Source organism: Filicampus tigris, chromosome 12 (genome assembly GCF_054856515.1).
Source record: "Filicampus tigris isolate MCC_2025a chromosome 12, RoL_Ftig_1.0, whole genome shotgun sequence".
Taxonomy (NCBI): domain Eukaryota; kingdom Metazoa; phylum Chordata; class Actinopteri; order Syngnathiformes; family Syngnathidae; genus Filicampus; species Filicampus tigris.
This window is the reverse complement of record NC_141228.1, coordinates 16,262,213-16,285,495: the sequence shown is the minus strand read 5'-3', so window position 1 is coordinate 16,285,495 and position 23,283 is coordinate 16,262,213. Positions and strand designations below refer to the sequence as shown.

The 23,283-nt window shown below is 41.0% G+C and overlaps 2 protein-coding genes across 4 annotated transcripts; one reads left to right on the top strand and one right to left on the bottom strand.

Annotated features, from left to right (window-relative positions):
- Positions 1-329: 329 nt before the first annotated feature.
- On the top strand, positions 330-12,569 carry LOC147138719 (cyclic nucleotide-gated channel cone photoreceptor subunit alpha-like). 2 transcript variants are annotated; one of them, XM_086047609.1, is made up of 9 exons: positions 330-541; positions 6,502-6,626; positions 7,804-7,875; positions 8,035-8,166; positions 8,248-8,307; positions 8,814-9,023; positions 9,135-9,236; positions 9,313-9,419; positions 10,597-12,569. In XM_086047609.1, exons 2-9 carry the CDS (start codon positions 6,526-6,528, stop codon positions 11,991-11,993), a joined length of 2,181 nt encoding a protein of 726 aa, XP_085903735.1. In that variant the 5' UTR covers positions 330-541; positions 6,502-6,525; the 3' UTR covers positions 11,994-12,569. The 2 variants fall into 2 exon arrangements, with proteins under 2 accessions (XP_085903735.1, XP_085903734.1); XM_086047608.1 differs by having other exon boundaries at positions 7,990-8,166.
- Positions 12,570-12,840: 271 nt separating this feature from the next.
- On the bottom strand, positions 12,841-22,329 carry il12rb2 (interleukin 12 receptor, beta 2a). Of its 2 annotated transcripts, none has more exons than XM_086047606.1 (16): positions 22,200-22,329; positions 21,978-22,103; positions 20,026-20,286; positions 19,813-19,936; positions 19,434-19,624; positions 19,218-19,360; positions 18,753-18,897; positions 17,672-17,745; positions 16,013-16,223; positions 15,564-15,737; positions 15,236-15,337; positions 14,888-15,034; positions 14,692-14,823; positions 14,358-14,460; positions 14,190-14,277; positions 12,841-13,911 (listed from the first exon to the last, which is right to left on the bottom strand). In XM_086047606.1, the coding sequence occupies exons 2-16, from the start codon at positions 22,042-22,044 to the stop codon at positions 13,465-13,467; spliced, it is 2,409 nt and encodes an 802-aa protein (XP_085903732.1). In that variant the 5' UTR covers positions 22,045-22,103; positions 22,200-22,329; the 3' UTR covers positions 12,841-13,464. The 2 variants fall into 2 exon arrangements, with proteins under 2 accessions (XP_085903732.1, XP_085903733.1); XM_086047607.1 differs by having other exon boundaries at positions 13,766-13,911; positions 14,888-15,005.
- Between the last annotated feature and the right edge of the window lie 954 nt (positions 22,330-23,283).

Sequence of the window (23,283 nt, the reverse complement as noted above, 5' to 3'; positions counted from 1 at the left end):
AATTTACACAGTTTCAAACTAAGCAGTGTGTCACTATCAAGTGGTCGACAGTTAAATCACACCCAAAATTGATGAGCGTTAGTCCTAAATAGAGTTATGAATCGTATAAAAAAAATATGTGAAATAGCCATAGAGGGTAGTTTACTGCAATGTATTAAGAACCAAATTTAAATGGTACTTTTGTTTCTTTTTGTCTTCCTTGGCTTATTTTATTATCTTATCAATGTGGTCATATTCATCTCATCCGCTTGATGGAGGACTCCTCCCCTCTCCTGATCTGAGATCTGCCGGCTGAGCCTCTCCTCTTCGTCCTCATCCTCATCCTCACAGTCCCTGGTCTGGCAGTGACGATGTCCAGGTGGCGCACATCTCTATACCGCGGATGTCCGTAGCCGGAGGAGCGAGCCATGGGGAAATATTTGTTTGTCTAAATTTTGCCATACATGTGAGGGGAAGACAGTGGTTTGAGATAGGATGGATGCGCACGGTGGTGGTCTCAGAGGAGTCTCTTCTTATGTGGTGGACTTAAACGCATGACCAGGTAGGTGCCACATTACAGGGGAAAAAAAAACGTCCATAGAATTTTCCCACATTTAAGAGAGAGAATGTTTTAAATATTGTTTACGAAATGTAATGTAGTTTAAACATATATATACTGTATTAGCAAAGGCACCTTTAAAATACAATGGACATAAATGAATAAATAATCACATTTTAAAAATCTGTAAAAATAATTCTGAAATACCGGTATATTAAATTTTCTCATGTTAAACAGAATTTGTTTATTTAACTCTATGTATTTTATTTTACAATATTAGCAAAGCAACTCTTAAAATTTGTTCAATAAAAACAAAAATTATATTATAAATAAAAAATGTTTTAAATGACAATCATAAATTGTCACATTTAAGATAAAGATTTTTTTTTTAATTATTCTTCAACAAAAAATATATTTACTGAAATGGCTCTGTGTATCAGCAACAATGCTAGCAAAGGTAGCCCTTTCAGTTTAGTGGATATGAGTACATAACAACAAACATTGGGAGTACATAACAATAAAATAAAATGAAATATTGTAAAAAAACATATATCAAATATATGAGAAAGGTTTTTATTTTCATGGATTTTCCTCTCAAACTTTAGCCATGGTACTCGTTAAATACTGTGCACATAAACAACATATATAAATAAATAAACAAATAATAGTTAAACAAGACATGGTGAATAATCTTACTTTTTGTGTACATTTTGAAAAAAATAAAACCCATTGTTTACTGGATTAGTTGAATACAAAATATTAGCAAAGCTACCCTTGAATGGTACATTAGAAAAAAATTAATTACAAATGTACATTGATCAGTCTCAATTTAAGAGTGATTTTTTAAATGAACTAATGTTTTAATGTACTACTTCAGCATGTACAGTAAACAAATCTGTTGTAAAGTAATTTTAAATACAGTGCACATCCATGCATAAAAATAATTAGAAAAAAAAGAAACAAAAAAATCCTTCAAATATCACATAAATAACACCTTTTTTTAAAATTATTTTTTGATGTATTTTAGATTGCTCTAGTTCAGTGAGTTAATAGAACACCATTAGTAAAGGTCCTACTAACAGTAAATACTATGCATAGCGATCCATTAAAAACATAAAAAAATATATATTTTGAATGTAATTATGAAAATAAATATTAAATACAAATCTTAGCTTTCAGATTTTTTATGTAATTTTGTTTAATGGAGTAGTTCAGTGTATAGTAGCAAAGCTACTCTTTAAATAACATGCACACCAGTACTTTTCTAATTTACAGTAATTATTGTATTTATAACACAAATATGTTTTACATTCTGAATTGAAATTGAATCGGAAAATAAATAAGAAAAATCAATTCAATTACTCAGTCAAGTATCATCAAACAAATATACATTATAGATTACACATCTAAATGTCAATAAAAAAAAAAAATTTTTAAAACAGAGCAAAACCGTCATCGTTTCCATTGTTTGCATGTATTTTGTTGTTCCTGCTCCGGGTGAGGTTGTTCCGATAAACAGAAAGCCTCAAGCCTCAAGCCTCAAGCCTCTTAGCGGGTCTTTAAACTGCAGTGCTGCTAATCTCCCACAAACCAAATAAGAGCATTATTATATTAATAGATCATTATGTTAACCATAATGCTAACAGTAATTCTGATCTAGTAAGTTTCGGTGCTTAGTTTCATTCAGTGGTGGGGAGTCACAAAGTACAAATACTTGGTAACTGTACTCAAGTAGATTTTTCAGTTATCTGTATTTTACTTGAGTAATTAATTTCCTGATGACTTTTTATTCTTACACCCTACATTTAAACACAAATATCAGTAATTTTTTAACTTTTAAAATCGGCAGATTTTTTTTTTTGTTGCAAATTTATTTTATTTTTTTATACATTAACATATATTACAACAAGAAGAAAATTAAGAACGTTCGAACATGACGTCCCACAATATTGGAAGATTTTTTGCAAATTTTTCTCTTTGTTGTGACGTTAAACAAACACTAAAGGACAAAGTATTGTAAAATTGTAATAGTAATCCATATCTTTATTGTTGTAAGCGTTAAGGGACCAAAACAAATATATTTTATTCGATCAATTCAATGGACATTATGCTGCTCCTTCTGGAGTCCACCTTGTTACTGTGTATAATATAGACATACATATATTTGTTCACTTACTGCCAAACTGACTGCTCGTGAAGTTTGTTGCCCCCATTTCACACTTCAAAAATGTTTGCTATGGGAACAGGTTGTTTTTAAAGTATGAAATTTGACCCAACGCTAGCTAGCTCTCAAACAACAACATGTGACAAGTAACAGGAGGTTTTTTTTCCTTCTTTTCAGTATAAGCATAATTTAACCATTGACTGCTGTTTTGAACCGTTCATAATTTCTTCCAATTTGATGGGTGTGTAGACTTTTTAGATCCATTGACTGCACATACCATGAAATAAATGTTTGGGTGAAAAATACAGGTATTATGTCAAAATGTAATATTTTCACATTTCAGCAAGGTTTTGTTGATGTGGCTGATGATGAATTGCTATTCAAGTTAAACTTTAGCTGCACTGGCTAAAGGTAAACTACTGTCAGTGTCGCTTAATATAGTGGGGCCGGGGTTGGGGCAGGGGGTGTTGTACTGTGCTTATTAACTCCCTGGCATTAGCGCTAATCTACGCGTGCCTACACATGTTACAACCACAGACATTAGCAAGCAAGTTTAAATCTTTGCAAAGATGACAATGAAAAAAATCTAAACAGATGAATGCTGACTGCTTAATAGCAGCCTAGTGGAAAACTCAATCAAGAATATATGTATATCTAAAACATTACATACATAACATTACAAGAAAAAAATGAAAACATTTTCATAAAATGTATATATATGTATTTTAAAAATGTTTTTGGCTTTACTTTGTTTATTTAATGGTGAAACTGTTCATGCATATTCTGTCATTACAAAGATGGAGGGGCGGAGATGGGGCATTGCGATGAAGCAATGTGGCTGCTCTGTGCGGCCAATTTAAGGACTTTGTGGCTATTCTGTATGTAACAATTTTTCTGGCCCCTCAAGGGAATATTTTCCAAAAAGTAGCGAGCAACAATTGTAGATAATTTTTATGGTGTTACTACAGAGCAGATGTTCACACCCCCTATGTCCAGACTGCAAATGAATGGCACATACGCAGAGCAACTAATGGCTAATTTCACCATAACCCCCGCCACTAAGAGAGGGCTCAAACAGATTCTAATGTATTTTCACTTGTGGAGGCAGCACTAAGCTGAACATTATTTATTATTCCTCATTATTTGTATTAGAAGCTTAGGCCAGTAACTTTGTCACAAACTCTCTAGCAACTATTAAAAAAGAGTGAAAAGCAACAAATCTGGCCACGCGGTGTAATTAGAGTTTTCTGAAGGCTTCTGAAACTCCTTCAGAATAGGTGTCAACACCTCCACTATCAGACTGCAAATGAAGACACCACTGACTAATTAAATCACAGCCGATAAAGATTTGATCGTAATTTCCCTTGTGGAGGCAGCACTTCTTCACCAAGCCATTCAATTGCACCGTGTTGGCACCTACTTTATAAAACTCAGACTGCTTACCTTAGCTTGGACATGATAGTGCTTCCATGTGGTACGGTAGTCAGAAACCGGCAGATCTTCAGCCATCTTAGGGTCCAAGTCATAGGCAGAGATTGTGTGGGGGTTGTTATGCAAATTAGTCAAATTATGACATCATAGACACATTTCAGGAAATAGTAGTAGAGCATGCGGTGGTCCACAATACAGCGATGCTTTGAGATACAAATAACTTGAGTTTTTTGAGATATAAACCAGCGTTCAGGTGATTTTTTGTCTGATTTGACTTTTGAGCAAAAATATGAGCGCTGTATGCTGGCATTGAACTCAACTCACTTCACAGTATCGGCTGTGTGGCAGATAGAGGGCAATTCTTCTTAAAAAAAAGAGACCTCAAACTGTTTATAGCCATTTCCAGTTAAGTTTACTGTCAAACTAAATATGAAAGAAAAAGAATTACATTGCACACTTAAGGTAACCACATAACTTTGCCTTGAAATCTGTTAGCCTAACGCTAACACAATGAGAAAGATGAGCTAACGTATAGCATCTGTTTTGTGGCGTTACAATGCTTTGAGCGATGGATATTTAAACACAAATGATGAAGCAACTCATGTAGACAGATAATATAACATTATACAGTCCCAAATGGCCAAGACACACACAACAGATGGAGAGGCAGAATGAACATTCAATTGAAGCGAAAAATGTGACAAAAACTGGTTAATACCTTTCCTTTCTATCTAATTACATCATTACTGTATGTTATTATTAAGTGCTATTTTTCTTAGTATATTACAAACATTTTTGTTAGGGTTTTTTGGGGGGAGGCTAGGACTAATCAATGGTATTTCCATGGTCACAGACCAAATTAAATTGTGTCCAAGGCAGCCCTGCACTTTCCTATCAGCCATTTTATTATGTTTTTTTCCCCTTCATGATACCTTTCTCTGCTTCATCTTGAGAAGTTTATCACCCAGCTTTCTCTGGCAAAAACTTACCTGCCTGTCAGAACTCTACTGGAAGCTTCCATCATGCTTCTGTTGACGGACAGTGGCCAGTGCTAGCCACCCCTTTACTGGTATCTTAGTAAGAGCAGACTGTTTTGTGGGAGCCATCTTAGGGTGTTACAGAAAGATCTTAAAAAAAAATGCAGATAGACATGAATACATGTGTTTTTCAGCCAGTAATTTTAGTTATGTTCTTGAGAAAAATTCATAAATTGTGAAAGTTAAAAAAAAAAAAAAAATCGGCCCCGCGCACCTGATTCACCAATCGATGCAAATTTGATGGACATGTCTAACGTAACAGGACGCATGAAAAAGGCTCAAGGACTCATGGTTGAAATTGAAAAGAATGTCAGCCATTTTGGTTTGAATCAGCCAATTTGGGTTAATTTCAGAGTTTGTACTTTCAAAGTTTGATGATAATTTCGAATGAGGATTGACTATATTTTGCTTTTAAGATTACAGCTATGCTTGACGCTATCCATAGATTGTGATATGACATCATACATTATATGCTCCATTTTATCTTTTTCTTTTATAATTGCAACTTTCGTTATAAACAAGCAATTTCCGTGAAAGTCACAACTGGTACCTAACAAAGCTGTTTTAAAAGAACCGGCCCAGACTGTGCCTTCGCAGAGGTGAGGAAAGCAGCCCTTAACTATGCGTTCCCAAAGAAGTCTGCCTAATGGACTTAACCGTGCTATATATTCACACACCCATGCCGCCAGCAAGGCCAGAGCAGACCCGTAAGCAGCACTTATTTTAAAAGCAGGGCTGACCGTTTACACACATACAGCACGCTCATCCTGTTTAGTGGTAAGGACATAAGAAGGGTGTATTTTTAGTGGCTGTATATATATACTCCGCCACATAGTGGAAAAGTGTCTATGTCGGGTCCATATATTTTGGAAAAAAGCGCGATTGAAGTTGAGAGATGAACAGGCCATCGAATACAATTCTCTGAACGTCACCGTAACGTTTAAAAAATAAAAAATAAAAATCATCCCCGGACACGAGTTTCGCCAGTAGAATTTGGGACATGCACATGTCTACTACTGTATTAGAAAATGCGCAAAAAAGTCTGAAGAACCAATGCTTCAAATTTAACGGGAAGTCAGTCATTTTGGTTTGAATCAGCAATTTCCTAATCTTACATGAAAAAAAATCTAACATGCCAGGACCCCAGAGTGCCATTGCCCTAAAGTGGTCAGGGATGCCAGGGCCCTTTGTAGATACAGTACAACAGCAGTTTTGTATTGTATCTGAATAGACTGTGTACCTAATGTATCCAGTGAGTCTTTTCCTGAACTTCTGTCCAAAAAAACAACTTTGTAGCATCCGCGTCTGATGTTGTTATTGTTTCTTCTCAGGCCAGCAGGGCCCGACACGACACCATGGCGAAGGTCAACAGCGAAATCTCCTACTCGACCAGATGTCGTTTGTCCAGTCACACATCTGATGCGGACCTAGCCGTCATTGAAAATGAAGACAGCAGGTTTGTTTGAAGGTTCAGACGGTCGTTAGCCTCGTCCCCATTGAGGAGACCAAATGTAATGTGGTCTTCCGTCCTGTTTTTGTGAGGATACATATCACATCCATTTTTTTTTTTTAGATTTTGTGGCATTTTATATATCCGAAGAATATTTGTACACCCTTGTCTTGAACGTTTTTAAGAAGGCACACAAGTTTTGGGTTCATACTCAATATAAACAAAAGACAACAAATTCAGTCATCTTTTAAATATATGTGACCCCAGTGTCAAACTTGATGTCATCTTAGCATATTCTCAGCATATTTTTGGAATGCTAATGTTTAGCCAACTAGCATCATGACCTAAAGTTAAGCCTGGGATGAACCAGGGAATCTCCCTAGTAGACAGTCCTATTTGACACAACTTTGGAGGTTCCTCTGAAGGCTCCTCCGAGACTTCCGATCTGCAGAATATATTGTATGGGTTTCTAAAGGGTACCGTACATCTGAATTGGATCATACCTATTATATGTAAGACTGAAATGTTGGCAGTCTCTAGCTCAAGTTCTCTAGAACCGCAGTGTTAAATTTTGGGGGACCCTAAAAACCTGTTGGCACGCTGACTCGTAGCATCCTGGTGCAAATGTAAGAATGTGACACAACCCGGAAAACTCTCAAGTAGGCAGTCCCATTTGACATACCTTTCCAAATATTCTTCAAAAGTTTGGGATCTGTAGTGTACATTATCTGGATTCTTCAAATATCTGTCACCCCAATGTTGATCTTGGTGTCACCTTAAAAATTAATAATGCGAACATGTAGCGTGATGCAACCAGGAAATCTCACAAGTTGAGAGTCTCCCGTTAGACATACAGCAATTTTCAGAGGTTCACCTGAAATTTCCTGTGAAGATTTCTCAGAAGGTTCGGCGCCGTAGACTGCATTATCTGGGTCATTTGAATGGTGTGCCTCTTAAAAAGGGAGATAGTTGTAGTGAGCAACATTTTGATCATTGGTAGTTCTCCAGATATCTGTTACAGCAATATTCATGGCTCCCCTAAAGGATTCTTGGAAGGTTACAATCTGCAGACTACCTCGCCTGAGGGACACAGACCTATGACCTATGATAGGGAAAAACATTTTGGTTGTGACATTTTATGTTGGTACTTTCTTGCTCAAGTTCTGCGGACAATGTCTTCCAGTCACAATTCCGAGAGGGCACTGTCTTCAAAGTCCAACAGAACGCTTTTTACTGGTCCAGGAGCAATGGCCAGGTAAACACCCATATACTAGTGACTCTCCCTTGTGATCTGACAACTACCTTTCTCAGTAGCCTAGATGGGTGTCACGTCGTTGTTGTTTTCTCCGCTCTCTCTGACCATTTCTAGGCTCTCTTACTTCTTCTACATGCTGCGCAACTGGGCCTTTAACAGGATAAACCCTGAAGTACCAGTGAGGCACGACTCCTTCCTGGAGCGCTTCCGAGGCCCTGAGCTCAAAGAGGTGTCTGGCTGCAAGAGCGACGGCCAGTCCCTGGACCGCAACGGCACAATGCACAGGAAGAAGTGAGTAGAAATGGTGGTAGTTTGAATAAAGTCAACCACGATATAAGGGTCTTGACTACCCTATGTTGTTTGTTTCCAAAGTCTTAGCAGTAAGTGGCCACTAGCTACTTGCAACATGAATAACTGCAACAACACAGATGAGTAAGTGCATAGACTTAGTAGAAAACTGGGTGCTACTCTAGCCTAGGTGATAGCGACATCTCTTCCTAGTTTAATCTTCCTTTCCTTGTCTTGGTGGTTTTTGAGGTTACACCCAACCGAAGCTACAGTTTCAAAAATAATCTCTGTACTACGCGGTCGTAATTTGTATTTACAATGGATCTGATGGAAAGCTATGATTTGCACCAATCCTACCAGCACCAGTCCTACTTTCACAAGACCCTCCCCTCTTGGTATTGCCCGGAGTCCCTCCAGTTATAGTCCTACCATACTCTACCCTTTTTGCCCGATTAACATCCAGAGCTTGTGACCCTTGGCAAAAGGCAAGAAAGAGGAGTTCAAAAAGAGAAACATCTGCCAAGATAGTTCTAGATCTCAACCAGACCCTTCCCTCTTGGTGTACTTTGGTATTACTTTGGTTGTCCCTCATAGATATAAACACCCCTTTGTGATTAAGACAATTAAAAGCCCAAGATTGTATCCCTTAGCAAAAAGGAAGACAAGAAAGACGACATTAAAAAAGACCAGAAGAGTGAAAAGAACGATGAGAAGAAGGATGAGAAAAAGGATGAGAAGAAAGATGAGAAGAAGGATGAGAAAAAGGATGAGAAAAAGGATGAGAAGGATGATAAAAAGGATGAGAAGAAGGATGACAAAAAAGATGATAAGAAAGATGACAAAAAGAAAGAGGAGCCCCCGTAAGTACTCTCCGATAGCCTTCACATCTGGATGATTTCATTGCAGAAACATCTGTCTGATACCTGCATTCTCCGACAAGGGCCCAATAAAAGTTTTATCTTTAAATCCAGGAAGGAGATCTGGATCATGGACCCGGCTGCAGACATGTACTACAGGTGGCTGACAGTCATTGCTGCCCCAGTGTTTTACAACCTGATAATGATTGTTACCAGGTATTGTTTTACTTTCTTGGTTTATTATTTGTAGTGAAAATGAAACGTCTTTAAATGTTTTCATCCATTCTGCCAGGGCTTGTTTCAATGAACTCCAGGACCGCTTCACAAAACTTTGGATCTTCTTGGACTACACCTCAGACTTCATCTACTATACAGACACGTTTGTCAGATCAAGAACAGGTCAGTTTCATGGCCGGTATCTATAAGCATTGATGCTTATTCACTATGCTTTTCAGACAGAACATGCTGGTAGTCCAAAATGTACATTCTTGCAGCTTTGCACATTCAGATAATCAGATGTGTGGTGATGACGGCGACAGATGATTTTAAAGTGGAAAGCAGTGTGGGCAGTGTGTCTCTGGTGTTATGCTGCGGTCAGAATGAACGCGAATTGAGTGTTTCTGGCAGTGCATTTCCATACGTAATCAACGCAGTTCATACAGTCAGGCGGGAATTCGTACCATACAGCGTGGATGAATCATTGGAAGCAAAACATTTGCTTCTTTGCCCACTTCACTGAGGTTTGAAAATGTCAACTGAAGCAGCATCGCATCACTGACAACCAATTGGCGTCGAAAATGCACTCACTATGTCACGTACAGTTGCAATACATGCACAAACAGACATACAGCGTGGTGAAAGAAAAGCAATGTAGGACAATATCACTGCGGTCTGTGAGCACCAAGAAGTATACAACACAATCCAATACCGGATGAAGCACAGCCAATAAGGAGCACTTCCAGTCCTTCAGACACTGGCTAACTAAAGCCATCTTATTACCAGCTCGCTGTCTTGTGTGTGAGGTATGAATGCAGTTTTTTTTTTTTTAATTTGCAGTTTTCCAATGTAGTATGCGAGGCGTGACCTTAACGTGATGTTTAACACCCCAAACTCCCTGCTCCCTTTGTGTTTAGAGTAACTGCCATTGTCCAAACCAATTTACTAGTTTTCTGAGTTAATAGCTGTCCGTTGTTTGACTTTAATTATTTATTATTTATTTTTTTGGTTTCTTGTTGCCAGCCAAAACCTCAGTTTCGAATGAACTTCAGATATGTTGCCACTCAAGTCACGTGAAAAAGAAATTGAGTAAATGAGGTTCTGGAGTGTCCTCATATGTGGGCAAGAATGCAGAGTGGCTGATGCACTTTTAACCATTTCTAGAAAGGGACAAAGAGCCTAACACAAATACAATTATGAGAACATCCAAAAGGAGCTGCTGGAAGCAACACCAGCCATGCCACTCCAGTAGACACAGTAATTCCAGTTTATAAAACCAATTTATTTTTGCTCTGATCTTGGTCACCCAACATATTTGGCACATTTGCAGACAGATTATAATCTTGATTATGTTCCTCAGGCTACCTGGAACAAGGCCTGCTGGTGAAGGATGCCAAAAAGCTGAGAGCCAAATACAGGACCACGTCGCAGTTCAAGTACGACATGATTTCCATGATCCCCACCGATCTACTCTTCCTGAGATATGGATTCAATAACCCAGAGTTCCGCTTCAACCGCCTCTGCAAGATCTCCAGGCTGTTTGAATTCTTTGAGAGGACCGAGACCAGGACCAGCTTCCCCAATATGTTTCGCATTAGCAATCTCGTACTCTACATCCTGGTCATCATCCACTGGAATGCTTGCATGTTCTTCGCCATCTCCAAGACCATTGGTTTCGGCTCGGACACTTGGGTGTATCCCAACATCAGCCACCCAGAGCATGGCCGCCTGGCCAGAAAGTACATCTATTCCCTCTACTGGTCCACACTGACCCTCACCACCATCGGCGAGACACCTGCGCCGGTGAAAGATGTGGAGTACCTCTTTGTCATCGCTGATTTCCTCACCGGTGTGCTGATCTTTGCCAGTATCGTCGGAAACGTCGGCGCCATGATCTCCAACATGAACGCCTCCCGCGCTGAGTTTCAGGCCAAGATCGACTCCATCAAGCAGTACATGCAGTTCCGTAAGGTAACCAAAGACCTGGAGGCCCGGGTGATCAAGTGGTTTGACTACCTGTGGACAGAGAAGAAAACTTGCGATGAGAAGGAGGTTCTGAAGAACCTGCCGGACAAGCTCAAGGCTGAGATCGCCATAAACGTCCATCTTGACACACTAAAAAAAGTGCGCATCTTCCAGGACTGCGAGGCAGGACTCCTTATCGAACTGGTGCTCAAACTGGAGCCTCAAGTCTTCAGTCCCGGGGACTACATCTGCAAGAAGGGTGATATTGGTCGGGAGATGTACATCATCAAGGAGGGCAAGCTGGCAGTGGTGGCCGACGACGGTGTCACGCAGTTCGTGGTCCTCAGCGATGGCGCGTACTTCGGGGAAATCAGCATCCTAGGCATCAAGGGCAGCAAGGCCGGGAATAGGAGAACAGCCAACATCCGAAGCGTGGGCTACTCTGACCTCTTCGCCCTCTCCAAGGACGACCTGATGGAGGCCCTCACCGAGTACCCAGATGCCAAGAAGGCCCTGGAGGAGAAGGGCAAGGCCATATTGATGAAGGACAACCTGATTGATGAGGCTGTGGCTAATGCCGGAGCCGACCCCAAGGACCTGGAGGAGAAGCTGACCAGGCTGCAGGATAACCTGGACGTCATGCAGACCAAGTTCGCTAAGCTCATGGCTGAGTTCACCTCTAGCCAGATTCGCATGAAGCAACGGGTCACCCAAATGGAGGCGCAGGTGAAAGCTGTCAAACCCGAGGACCTGTCAGAAGTGGTGGCCGACAAGGACAAGAAGGTTCAGTGAAGGACTTTACAAGGAGGGAAGGACTTTCCCAATAGAAATGTCCACCTTCCTTGTTTTTATCTAATTATACACCTGTCCAATTGTGTACAGAGAATCCTTTTGAATATCGCGAATACCGATTAACGCCCACACGAAAAGGTTTGTAATTATCAGTATAACTTGTTAGATACTCAGTAATCCAGGTCATGCTGAGGATTCACCATATGCATGTCTACTTTAAAGGTCATCCAGACCCTTTTTAAGCCGCCCTTTACTTCAGCTTCTTTTTTCCCATGGTGGCGATGTCCTGCGGCGTATTGTTGCCTCTCACAGGCCAATTTGGGTACTACCTACATCAGGTTACACGTCTTTCATTACGTTTGAAAATCCACATGGAAAAGGAAAAAGCCAAAGGCTGTCCCTTCCGAGCCTGTAGGCTCCATGCTCCATCGAGCAGGTCGAACATCAAGTCAAAACAACAGCAAAGCTCGTGAAGTAAGTGATGTTTGATACTGTATTTATGAATGTACAAATATTTATGCACATCACATTCAGATGTCTCACTGTGTTTGTCTACATGGTCATTTTGTAGATAAAATAAAATATTACAATACATTTCTTGCACTATTTTTTACCCAGTTTCCCCCAGCATCATTCAATTTGGCAGGCTTGATTATTATGAGAGGACCCACAAAAGGGGACTTCATAACCAAACTCCAACTAGAGATTTTGTCCAATTGCTGCCCAATTTCAAAAACATATATTTGACAGATGGGTGACAATTTATTACGAGGCATTTTGATTTTCCTTATTGAGCATGGTGGGACTAGAGCAACAAAACATGATGACTTACCATAAACAAGTAAACTACAATTTAGCGCCCGAAGCCAGTTTAATTTAGCAACAGGAAATTTGGTTTCCATTTCTATCACAAGTAGACATAAGTCTCAAGAAGCCATGCACAAAAATGTACAGAGAGTCCACCATTTTGGTTTGTAACCACGGGGTTTGATGACACACAATAAAACAGCCAACTAAAAACCCAACAATTTAGAAAATCAGTTTCTCGTTAGCACATTGTTGCTGTCCGTGAATAATTGGATATAATATTTTGCCCACGAAGACGGTAGTTCCACTTTTCTGCGCTGCCCTCATTCCACGCAGCCAGCCCCGTGGTCCTGCTGCCACAGGCATAAATCTTTCATGACTTAGCGGCAATGGAAATAGCTGAAGCTAGCGACGCTAAACGCTGTTTTCGTCCGTTAACAGCTTGTTTTCATACCCTCCTTTGAAGACTGCGTCACTTTGTTCTCTGGATATTTTCACCTTTCCACAAGGCGTTACAGTCTGCCATCGGCAGCAGATTGACCCATCGGAAGATGAGATACAAAAACACGTACTTAGTGACTTAGCTGACTTGCAGTTTTAATCATCGATGCGACTCATCGACTAGCAGACTAACCGGTTCAACCCTTAGTAGTGTGTGCAATCCTCAGTTTTCAAAGAGGCTGCTGCAGTCGATCCGGACCACATCCAGAGTCAACTTCCCAATAATCTGCGTTTCCATTCGCTCACTGATCAAACTGCAAACAGGCAGAGGTACCGTCGTCATCTGTGCAAACTCTTCCCCCTCCTCATATATATCTTCCTCCTCCTCAGCTAGGCAACCCTCCGGGCATCTGGATGAGATGTAGTCTGTAGTCCTGGTATAGGAGTCGAGCGAGGTCTGGGTCTGCTCTGAGCTGTCCGACTCATGGGAGTAACTCTTGATGTACGTGGTGAAGGGTCGTGGAGGTGTGGAAAGGCTGCTCCGTGGGGAGGCCGCCTCCTCTGTGTTGAGATTGGTCAGATCCTCTTCATCCGAGACGACGATTATGATTGGCTCCTCCTCCTCAGTCGGAACAGCCCCACTTTGCTGGCCATGTAACTTCACTTTAGCCTGTACCATAAGCAAAACAAACATCAATTAAAAATAACAGAAATAATATTACAAATGTGTGTATACTGTATATACAATTTTTTCACATTCAAGTCATTTCTGTGACCACTGTGTTTTTTATTCATTGTTAAATTATGCGAATAGTTAAAATTATGTTACCATTATTTGGCAAAAAAAAAACAACAGATTCATGAATGGCTAATCTTCAGCCTGTGCGATGCTTTGGGATGCTTTTACTTGGACTTTTAATTTACTTTATTTTATTTAGATGCAATCACCTTCTCCTGGGCGCATTCTTTTGCCCATTTGCTGTTTGCGGGATCCGGCACCACTTGAAGCATGAAGCACTGGAAAAGCAGACATACCCTGCAAAGAGGACATCTTCAAGTTAAACAAGGCAAGCTAATCATGGGCTTTTTTTTTCGCTGCTGCACTATGTCATGAACCTCGTCTTCACGGCTGCAATTTGACACAGGCACAGCAGCAGCGGCACTGCCACAGACAACAGCGAGCACAAGACCAGGAGGAATATCGGGATCCCCTCTACGGCTGCGAACCACAACAAGAATACATTTCTTTTTAGTCATTAAAGCCTATATAGTAAGCACCATAACCAACTGTACACATAAAACTGCATAACAAAGTGGATTTGTATTTTTTTATTTTATTGCTAATACATTTACAATATTTGTAAAATTCCACACACTACCTCATAATAATAAACAGTGCCTTGACCTGCCTTTTAGTGATACAGTTCCAAAATGGACATGACGAGCTCACCTCGGATGATGATCTTGACTTTTTGAGTGGCTGGACTTTCTCCGTGAGAATTCCAAGCAGTCATCCACAGGCTGTTGGCGCCCGGAGGCAGGTCCTCCAGCGCAAACGTCCGCTTGGTGGCTTGGACGGAGTCTGTAAATCAACAATGGCAATTAGAGCAAATGAACTCACCCAAGATATTTCTTTGGTTTTTTACATTGCTGCACATGTCCATTGCTGTCTTCCAAGTAGATCGTGTACCGCGTGATGCACCCGCCACGCTGAGCCCTGGGAAGCTCCGCCCACGTCAAAGTCACTCGACTGGCGTCCACTTCCTGTTGAACCGACGGACCAACTTTGGGTACTACAAAAGAGGCAATCGAAATTAAAGCTCTGGGGTAATGGCTGATTTAACCGATTCAAGTTTCGTGCATGGGTCCTTGAGACTTATTTGTGGGAGCCCGTATGGAGATGTTTCAACGGACAATTGAACCCGAATCTTGTAATCTAATCACTATGCTACCCTCAGAGGAGTAATTTATCCTGAGTGGTCACATACTGTTACCTGATTGGCTGGTGTTGAGGAGTCTAAAAGTTCCTGTGGTCATCAAGCCGTTAGTGTACAGAACATAAACGGCTCCTTCGTAGCACTCCGATGCATTCAAACCTGTGCGCGTGAAAAACGCATGAGAAAAAGCGACAAATTCACAACACATTGAGACAATGATGTTGAACACGTCAAGAAAAACTGATAAAGTGGAACACACGAAAAGAATGATCTAAAACACACGAATAAGCCAATTTGGAAAATAAGAAGAGGACGATGTGGAACATGAAGAGGACGATGGAATAATCTGGATTTGAACGGATTTGGAGGCGGGCCAGAAATTTACCCGAGATGACGACGTGACGATCTTCTCCGGCCAGTCTGAGCCAGTGCAGCTCTTGCAGTTTGAGCCCCTCGGGGTACCACTCCACCACGTGGGACGCCGCCCTTTGTGTTTGTTTCCACCAGAGGGCAACGCCGTGCTTCTGTGCCTTCACCTCAACGTCCAACTGGGCCGATGCTAAAAGTACCCCCCCCAAAAAAAGTCTGGATTTTGGACATTTCCCTTGGAAAATGTGGATTTCTTCACAAATGCAATATTGGTAAAAATGTCTTCAGTCACATGGAAATTTTGAAGCGGAAGTCTTCAAAATGTGGCATTTTTGGGGGAATGTTGAAGACTTTAAGTTAGGTGGTCGTTTGAATCGAGAAATTGGGTTACGGCTGTGAACTTAAAAGGTGTAAAAAATGAAGCACTGTGAACAATTTCCTTATGCTCTGGACGTGATCGTTTACCTTTGGTGCGATAGGTGATGATTTTGGCGGGTGGGGACGTCCCTTTGGAATTGAGGGCACTCACCGTCACATGACACTCCGCACAAAACGCGACGGCAGTGCCAGTGGCGTTTGCACTGAGGTTGGCCGTGAACACTTGTACAGATTGGGAGCTGTATACTGCCACCAAGTACGCCACAATCTTACCCCTGGCGTGGGCGACGGTCATCGGCTGGAAAGTGGAGAAAGAGCAGATGCAATTCTGAAAACATTTGAAGAATGTGCATTGTGAGAGCTAACGCTCAAACTCAAAAGCTATAAAATGAAGATACTCTATGGAGGTAAAATCAAATGTGAGACTTCTAAAAAAAAGAAAAAAGCTCAATTATATTGAAGTATTTTCCTTTCATTTAGGAATTTAGTGGAATTATTCAAAAGTTGGTCAATTTAGAATGGCCAACAATTGAAAGTTGATTTGTATCTGTTGAGAAATTATTAAAAGAGGAAGTCAATCTAAACATATTTCTTTTTTAAAGAAGATGTTCTATGCAGGCCTAGTAGTTGAAACAAGGCATTCTGATTAATATTGCGTTTGTGGAATAAGAGTTAATCCACCTGTTTTTAGCCATCTCTGGGGGCGGCCATTTTGTCACTTTTGTCGACTAAAAATGACATCACAGACCCTCAGGGCTCAGCTAACAACCAATCACAGCTCACCTGTTTTCTGAAGCTGATCCATGATTGGTCGTTAGCTGAGCCTGAGCATCTGTGATGTCATTTTCAGTTGACAGAAGTAACAAAATGGCCGCCCCCTGAGATGGCTAAAAATGAGTGGATTTCGGTGCTTAACATATATTCCACAAACGAAATATTAATCAGAATACCATGTTTCGACTAGTGAGCCTACATAGAACATATTCTTGAAAAAAAAACGTTTGGGTTGACTTCCTCTTTAATTGAGGGAATATATTTATTTGAATGTTTTTTTTTGAGGGGAATTTTATATATTTATTTGAATGTTTTTTTATGTGTGTAGAAAATGTGGAATTTTAGGATTTGGAACAGATGAGAAATTAAAAGTTTGAGATGACTTTATTACATAAAAAAAGGTAAATTTTTTCAAATGTCTTCACACACTCTGTGGAATTCTTCAATAAGGGGTGAGAATTTTTAAACAAACAGTTTGACGTTAGAATGCTTTGAAACGATTAAGGATAAATCAATTAGTAGAATATTGTTGCTATTATTTTTGTCTCGTACAACAGGTCAAAATACGATTTAAAATATGAATTAGACGATGTCATTAAAAAGAACACTCAACTTCCTTGTCTTTGGCTGAGGTATTCATGGAATACTTTGTCACTTTTTCTCAATATGGTATTTGGCAAGTCATCATGTTTTTACTTCATCATCATTTTCTCTTTAGCTCCTCTTTTCTAGTAAAGCGAAACCGTCAGCTCTCCTTCACTTTGTTTTAATATGACAATAATACCTCCGTGCATATCTAAGTGTGTGCATGTGTGTGGGCGCATGCGTGTGTGTGTATGCGAGTGTGTGTGGTTACAAGTATTTTGTACGTGTGACGCGTAACGCCTAAGCTGTGGTCACAAATGGACCTTTTAGTGTCAAAGTGGAACAGAAAGTGACACTCATACAACACACTCATGCTTTAGTGTTTACCTTCCAGTAGAGCCTTATGGACTTAGAGTCGAAGGGAGGTTGAGTGTACCACACATCCAGCTCTTTGGCAGGTGCTGCCAGACAACAAACCACAACGTTTGCTTTGAGAGAGGCCCTTTTTGTCTGAAGAGAGTGAAAGGGCTGCTTCAAATGAAAGTGGCAGACTTACCATGTTTTACAACTTGAGACATTTTTGTGGGTCTGCTCATGATAGATAGGGCTACCAAATTTCGTGTCGCTAAGTGAAAGTGGCATCGTGGGCTGAGCAATCGAGGGCCGAATTTTTTAAATTGTGGAGTCGTAAGTGTTTTGTGTCAATTTGTCTTCTACTTTTTTATGGGTCTAGTCACAGTAGACACTTCCACCAAATTTCATGTTGTCAAGAATTTCAGTCGTGAAGAAGGCGGATATGACGTCTCGTCTCTTACTCGCCGGCTGTGAAGTGTGCTCGTGGTTTTTCGTCTGATTCATTTCGTTTCTCTTTTAATTGAACAATAAAAACTAGCGACTAAAACTTACCGACAGCCTGTCATTACCATTTTCAGAGCCTGAAGACGACGCGGCTGGGCCAGTGACGTCACGCACGCACTGGATCAAACGGCCAGTGGGCGCACCCGGCTCATGAAAATATTGAGTTTTCTACATCTGTTTTTGCCTTTTCACTACATTTTTACCAAAGTAATCATTGGAATCTCATTACTTACGTACTTGTACTCCTGCTTAAAAAGGTTTTTAGCTAAACTTTTTAGCTAAGTTTTTAAGGTAACTTTTTTCGTGTCCCTTACACTTCAAGCCTCATTAACAGGTTCAAGATGTAGCACCTTATACACAACATAAGCTCAACCAAACATAAAGCATTACCCTTGTTGTTCTTTGAGGAAACTGCTAACACAAATACTGTATCTAAACACCATCACTTTTACACATGTACTTCCCATAGCATACCAGCATCCAGAACATTATGTACTGTAGTCACAAAATTATAATTCTAAAACTTCAGTAGAACTGTTATTTTAAAAAAAAACAAAAAAAAATTTTTAAATAACGTCAAATGTAATGTATAATTATTTCAAATACTTGCCTTCCTCCTGAGTCCAACTGGAGGTGACGTTGCTCCAGTTGCTCCACGATCCCGCACTGAATTTGGACCTGGCTCTGAAATGGTACAACCGGTAGGGCTCCAGAGACCAGATGGATACCAACTGATCCAAAGCCACGGGCACGTCCTGGTGGCGCAACGGCTAGCATGTTAGCATTTCATCAGAGTGGATTTGAATTTATTTGAACAGAGGAGAATTTTCCTTAGTTTTTATACAATGTTTAGCACATACATTTTGTAAGGGACAAATTAACAATCAAACCTTTTCAAAACTTTTACTTTTTAATATTTGGCTGCAAATCCTTTGTGGTCAATTAGCGCCGGACGCGTGGAACGCATCAACGACCACAAATTGTTCCTGAATTAACGTTGTTGGTATTTTGTCAGGCATCTGTTCTCCGGATCTGTAAATGTTGTTGTGGGAAACAAAGAGTTTGGTATTCTTACTGAATTTGGATAGGTAGTCCACAACCCTGTTTCAGTAGTGTACTGGACGTCCAGGTGCTGCGCTTTCACGGGGGACCGAACATTGATGGCGCACCATCTGGAGGAGCACCGGTGCACACCAAGGACCGGAGCAGCGGGGCTCGCTGTTCACATTAACACAATGACAAATTGAAAGTGCACCACAACAGTTACACGGACAAGAATGTGAAAAGGTACCGATGTTGCTGAGTGTGTAGTTGGCAGGGAGCGACATGGCTGACCCCAGTGCATTGTGGGTGCGGACCCACACTGAGATGAAGTGGACTCTGTTGGGCAGGGAGAATCTGGCCAACGGGCGATCAGATCCTCTGATGAAGATTCTGATTGGAGGCCACGACTCTGTGGGATCTCCTGATACACGAGTCACCCTGGAACACATGTAGGCACGCAAACAAAGACACACACATGCACGCGCACTCTCTGTTTTTATCATTTGTACGGGAAAAACGTTACTTGCGGGCACCAGATTTCTTCAAAATCATTCTCTCTTTCTCACTCTCTCTCTGTCTAGCTCTCTCTCAAACGCACACACACACACAGTCACAGGCACGCCAACCTGAGTTCTGAAGTGTCTATCAGGTGTGTTTTGCGGCCTCTTTCCCAGGAACAAAGCACCTCACCGGTTTGGTTGCTCAGTACCTTGTGCTCGCACCGGATGTTCTGCGGCCTCTCTGGTGGGTCTGCAGAGATAAAAACATCCAAGGGACTGGTCCACTTTACAAGATCCAGTTTTTGAGATGACAACCAGCCCTGGGTGGTCCACACTCACAACCAGCCCGGATGTCGAATCCGCAAGGGTCCAGGTCCAGGCCTCGGCACAGGCAGCTGAAGGTGCGGTGCTTGGTCATGTTCTCCACGCGGACGTAAATGGTGCTGGTGTTGAACTCTGTGTGGTGTTGCAGGGCGAGCGGGTGCTCTCTGTACATGTAGCGTCGGCACTCATAGTTAAAGGCGCAGTACACCTCCAAGCTGGAGCCTCGCCGCACCACTGGCCCCACGCTGGACCAGATCACGCAAGCTGAGGTCTCACCTGAGAGGTAAGACAACAACAGAAATTTCTAGGGTGCAGACCTCTGCCAAGGCCGAAAGTAATTGTGACGAGTCATACTTGTTAGTTAGGGAGCTACTTCCTGGTTCGTGAGCAAGGGTTCCAAAGGTTGGATCAAGGCAACTTGACTATTTTTGTCTCTTGAAGAAATTTTGTCTGTAATCCAAAAGGCTTTTTCCATTCTAAATTTTGTTCTAGTGAGCAGAGCAATGACCGCTACATCTTAGAGTTACAGTTGTAGGGACCCTAAAAATCCCCTTTGGTCCTGCTTCCTTTTGTTTCCTTAATACCATCCTTGTGGCCTTCCTTCCTTCCTTGTTCTATCCTTCCTTCAATCAGTTACGTTAAAACGTTTACTCTCTTGCCTTTTTCCTTCCTTCTGACTCTTTCCTTCTTTCCTTTCATACCGTGCTTGTTTCCTTCCTCTTGACCTCCTTCCGACATGGTTTCCTTCCATCCTTCCTTCTACGCCGTCATTCTTCTCTTCCTTCGTTGAAAACAACCTTCTCCCAATCCCTTTAAGGTTAAGTTAGTGTCCTGCTTGGCCTTCTTCCTTCCCTTCCATATGTCCTTGTGTCCATCCTTCATTATTCACTCTTCTTCACTCTTCACTCTTCCTTTCATATATTCTTGTATACCTTTCGTCCTCCTTCCTTTCTTAATACCTTCCTTGCTGCAGTAAATCAAGTTAAAACGTCCTTTGTTACGTTCTTCCTTGATTCCTTCCATAGCTCCTTGTTTCCTTCATTCCGACCACGCTCCGGCCAAAATCCATTCCACCAAATCAAGTTCAAAAGTGTCCTTTGCTGTCTTCTTTGCTTCATTTTCTATCATTCCTCCCTTCCACCGTTACGTCTTCCCTTTCTTTTATACCGTACTTATTTCTTTCCTAGCTTTAATCCTTTCCTCTTTGTCTTTGTGCATCCTTCCTTTCATACCCCACTTGTTTCTTTCCTCCCAGCCATCCTTCATTCCTTGAAGAAGTTAAGTTAAGTTACTTTTGGCCCACTGAAGGATCTGAATCTATAAGAATGCCTTTGTATTAGCCAACGGGTTAACCAAAAACCAAATTGGGAATTACACATCACATAATCAGTTCAAAGTCAGCGTGCCCTGATCTGAGACCAGCTGGTGAAGATCAGCCCCATAGGCAGGGCCAGCCAGGGAGGAGACCAGCCCACATTATGTTTAGATTTTGAAGACAGTATAAATGTGAGTGCTGCATGTTAGACCGCGCCCCTTTTCTGCCCTCGCCCATCTTGGGTGAGAGCATTCGCAAGGATGGAAAAGCTGCCCAGATCTGATCATTGTATGATTGCTGAACTTCAGATATGGTAAAGAAAACTGACGAGAAAATTCAATCGATTTGTGTGAGTCTTTATTTATATCGGATACCTTCTTGAAAGATAAAACGAACACGTATTGAGTAATTAGTTGTTTTGTAAATTGCTAATTGGGCTTATGGACTCGAGACCTACAAAACTCCAACACCACCCATTGAAATAATGACTTTTATTGCATCGTTACACATTATTTTTTTCTATTACACTAGAGTGACTCAAACTACCAGAGACAAGTTCCTTTTATGCTTAACATAATTGGCCAATAAATTCGTTTTTGACTCTGATTTTGATCGATGTTTTCAAAACAAGTTAGCAAACTTTGTGGCTTACCTGTGCCGAGTTGCACCAGCACACACACAGCACAGACCAGGCACCATGTCGTGGGAATTGCCGCCATGTGTCAGCAGTAACTGACTTTTGTGTACGTGCACGTTCACATCAAAAACCATCGCCACCCTTTGCAAAAGACACAAAACTTGTTGAAATTTCAATGTCATTCTGACTGTGTCAATAGGGACACAGCAAACAAACATCGACACGAAATGTACTTACCAAAAGTCTGGATCACGGATCCCCCATCATGTGCATTGTCTTTATCTTCCTGGTCCTTTCTTATCATCCTCCGCGTGGTGTGAACCTGACCAGCGTCATCCTTTCTGTTTTGTTTTTGTTAGCATGTGAGTCAAATTTGCACTGGAGGAAGGAACTTGATTGGAGGAAGTGGTGACGTGCCGCACAACGGAATGGCTACAATTCACACGACCCGTCCTTAGACCCTTTGTGTGCTATCTGATAGAGTGTAGTTGTTACCTTAGCTTTACAGGTTAACCACGTTGTGTTATACTGTAATTAATTAGTTTAGCTTTGTTATGTTGTCTTTTGATGTTTTTGGTGTGTTGTATTGTGTTCAGTGATGTTACGCTACATTGCATTACATAAGTGATGTTTTGTGATGGTATTGTATGCGATGTTACATACTTTACATTACGTGACGCTACATTTAGTTATGCTACATTCCGTTGCGCTTCATTACGTCGCGCTAGATTAGTTTACGATTCACCCAGTTCCGTTAATTACGCTACACTTAATTTAATTATGCCACACTTACTTACAGCATGCTTGATTAAGCTAGGTAATGTGATGGTACGCTAGACTGCATTATGTAAGTGATGTTTTGTAATGTTACTCTAGGCAGCGGTGTGTTGCATTAGGCAGTATTGTAATACTACCTGTACATTTCATTATGCTACATTTTGCCTCACTATATGACAGTGCTGCTACATGACGTTGCGCTACAGTCTGTGCGTTATTCTGCGTTGCGTTATGCTCAATTATGCCGCCTAATGTGATGTTAAGGTGTGTAATGGTGCTTTACTTGATGTTTCATGATGCACGTTACGCTAAGTGACGTTGCGTATTGCTATGTTACGTTATGCTATGTTGCGTTATCTAAGTGTTGTGATGGTATGGTATGTGATGTTACATTACTTTATGCTGCAATAAATTATGCTACAATACATTACGCAGCATAATATGATATCTTATCTTAAAGTCTGTAATTGTATGTTACTTGATGTTTTTTTTATGGTATACTATGATATGTTACACTACATTACACCACATTTTGCATTATTCC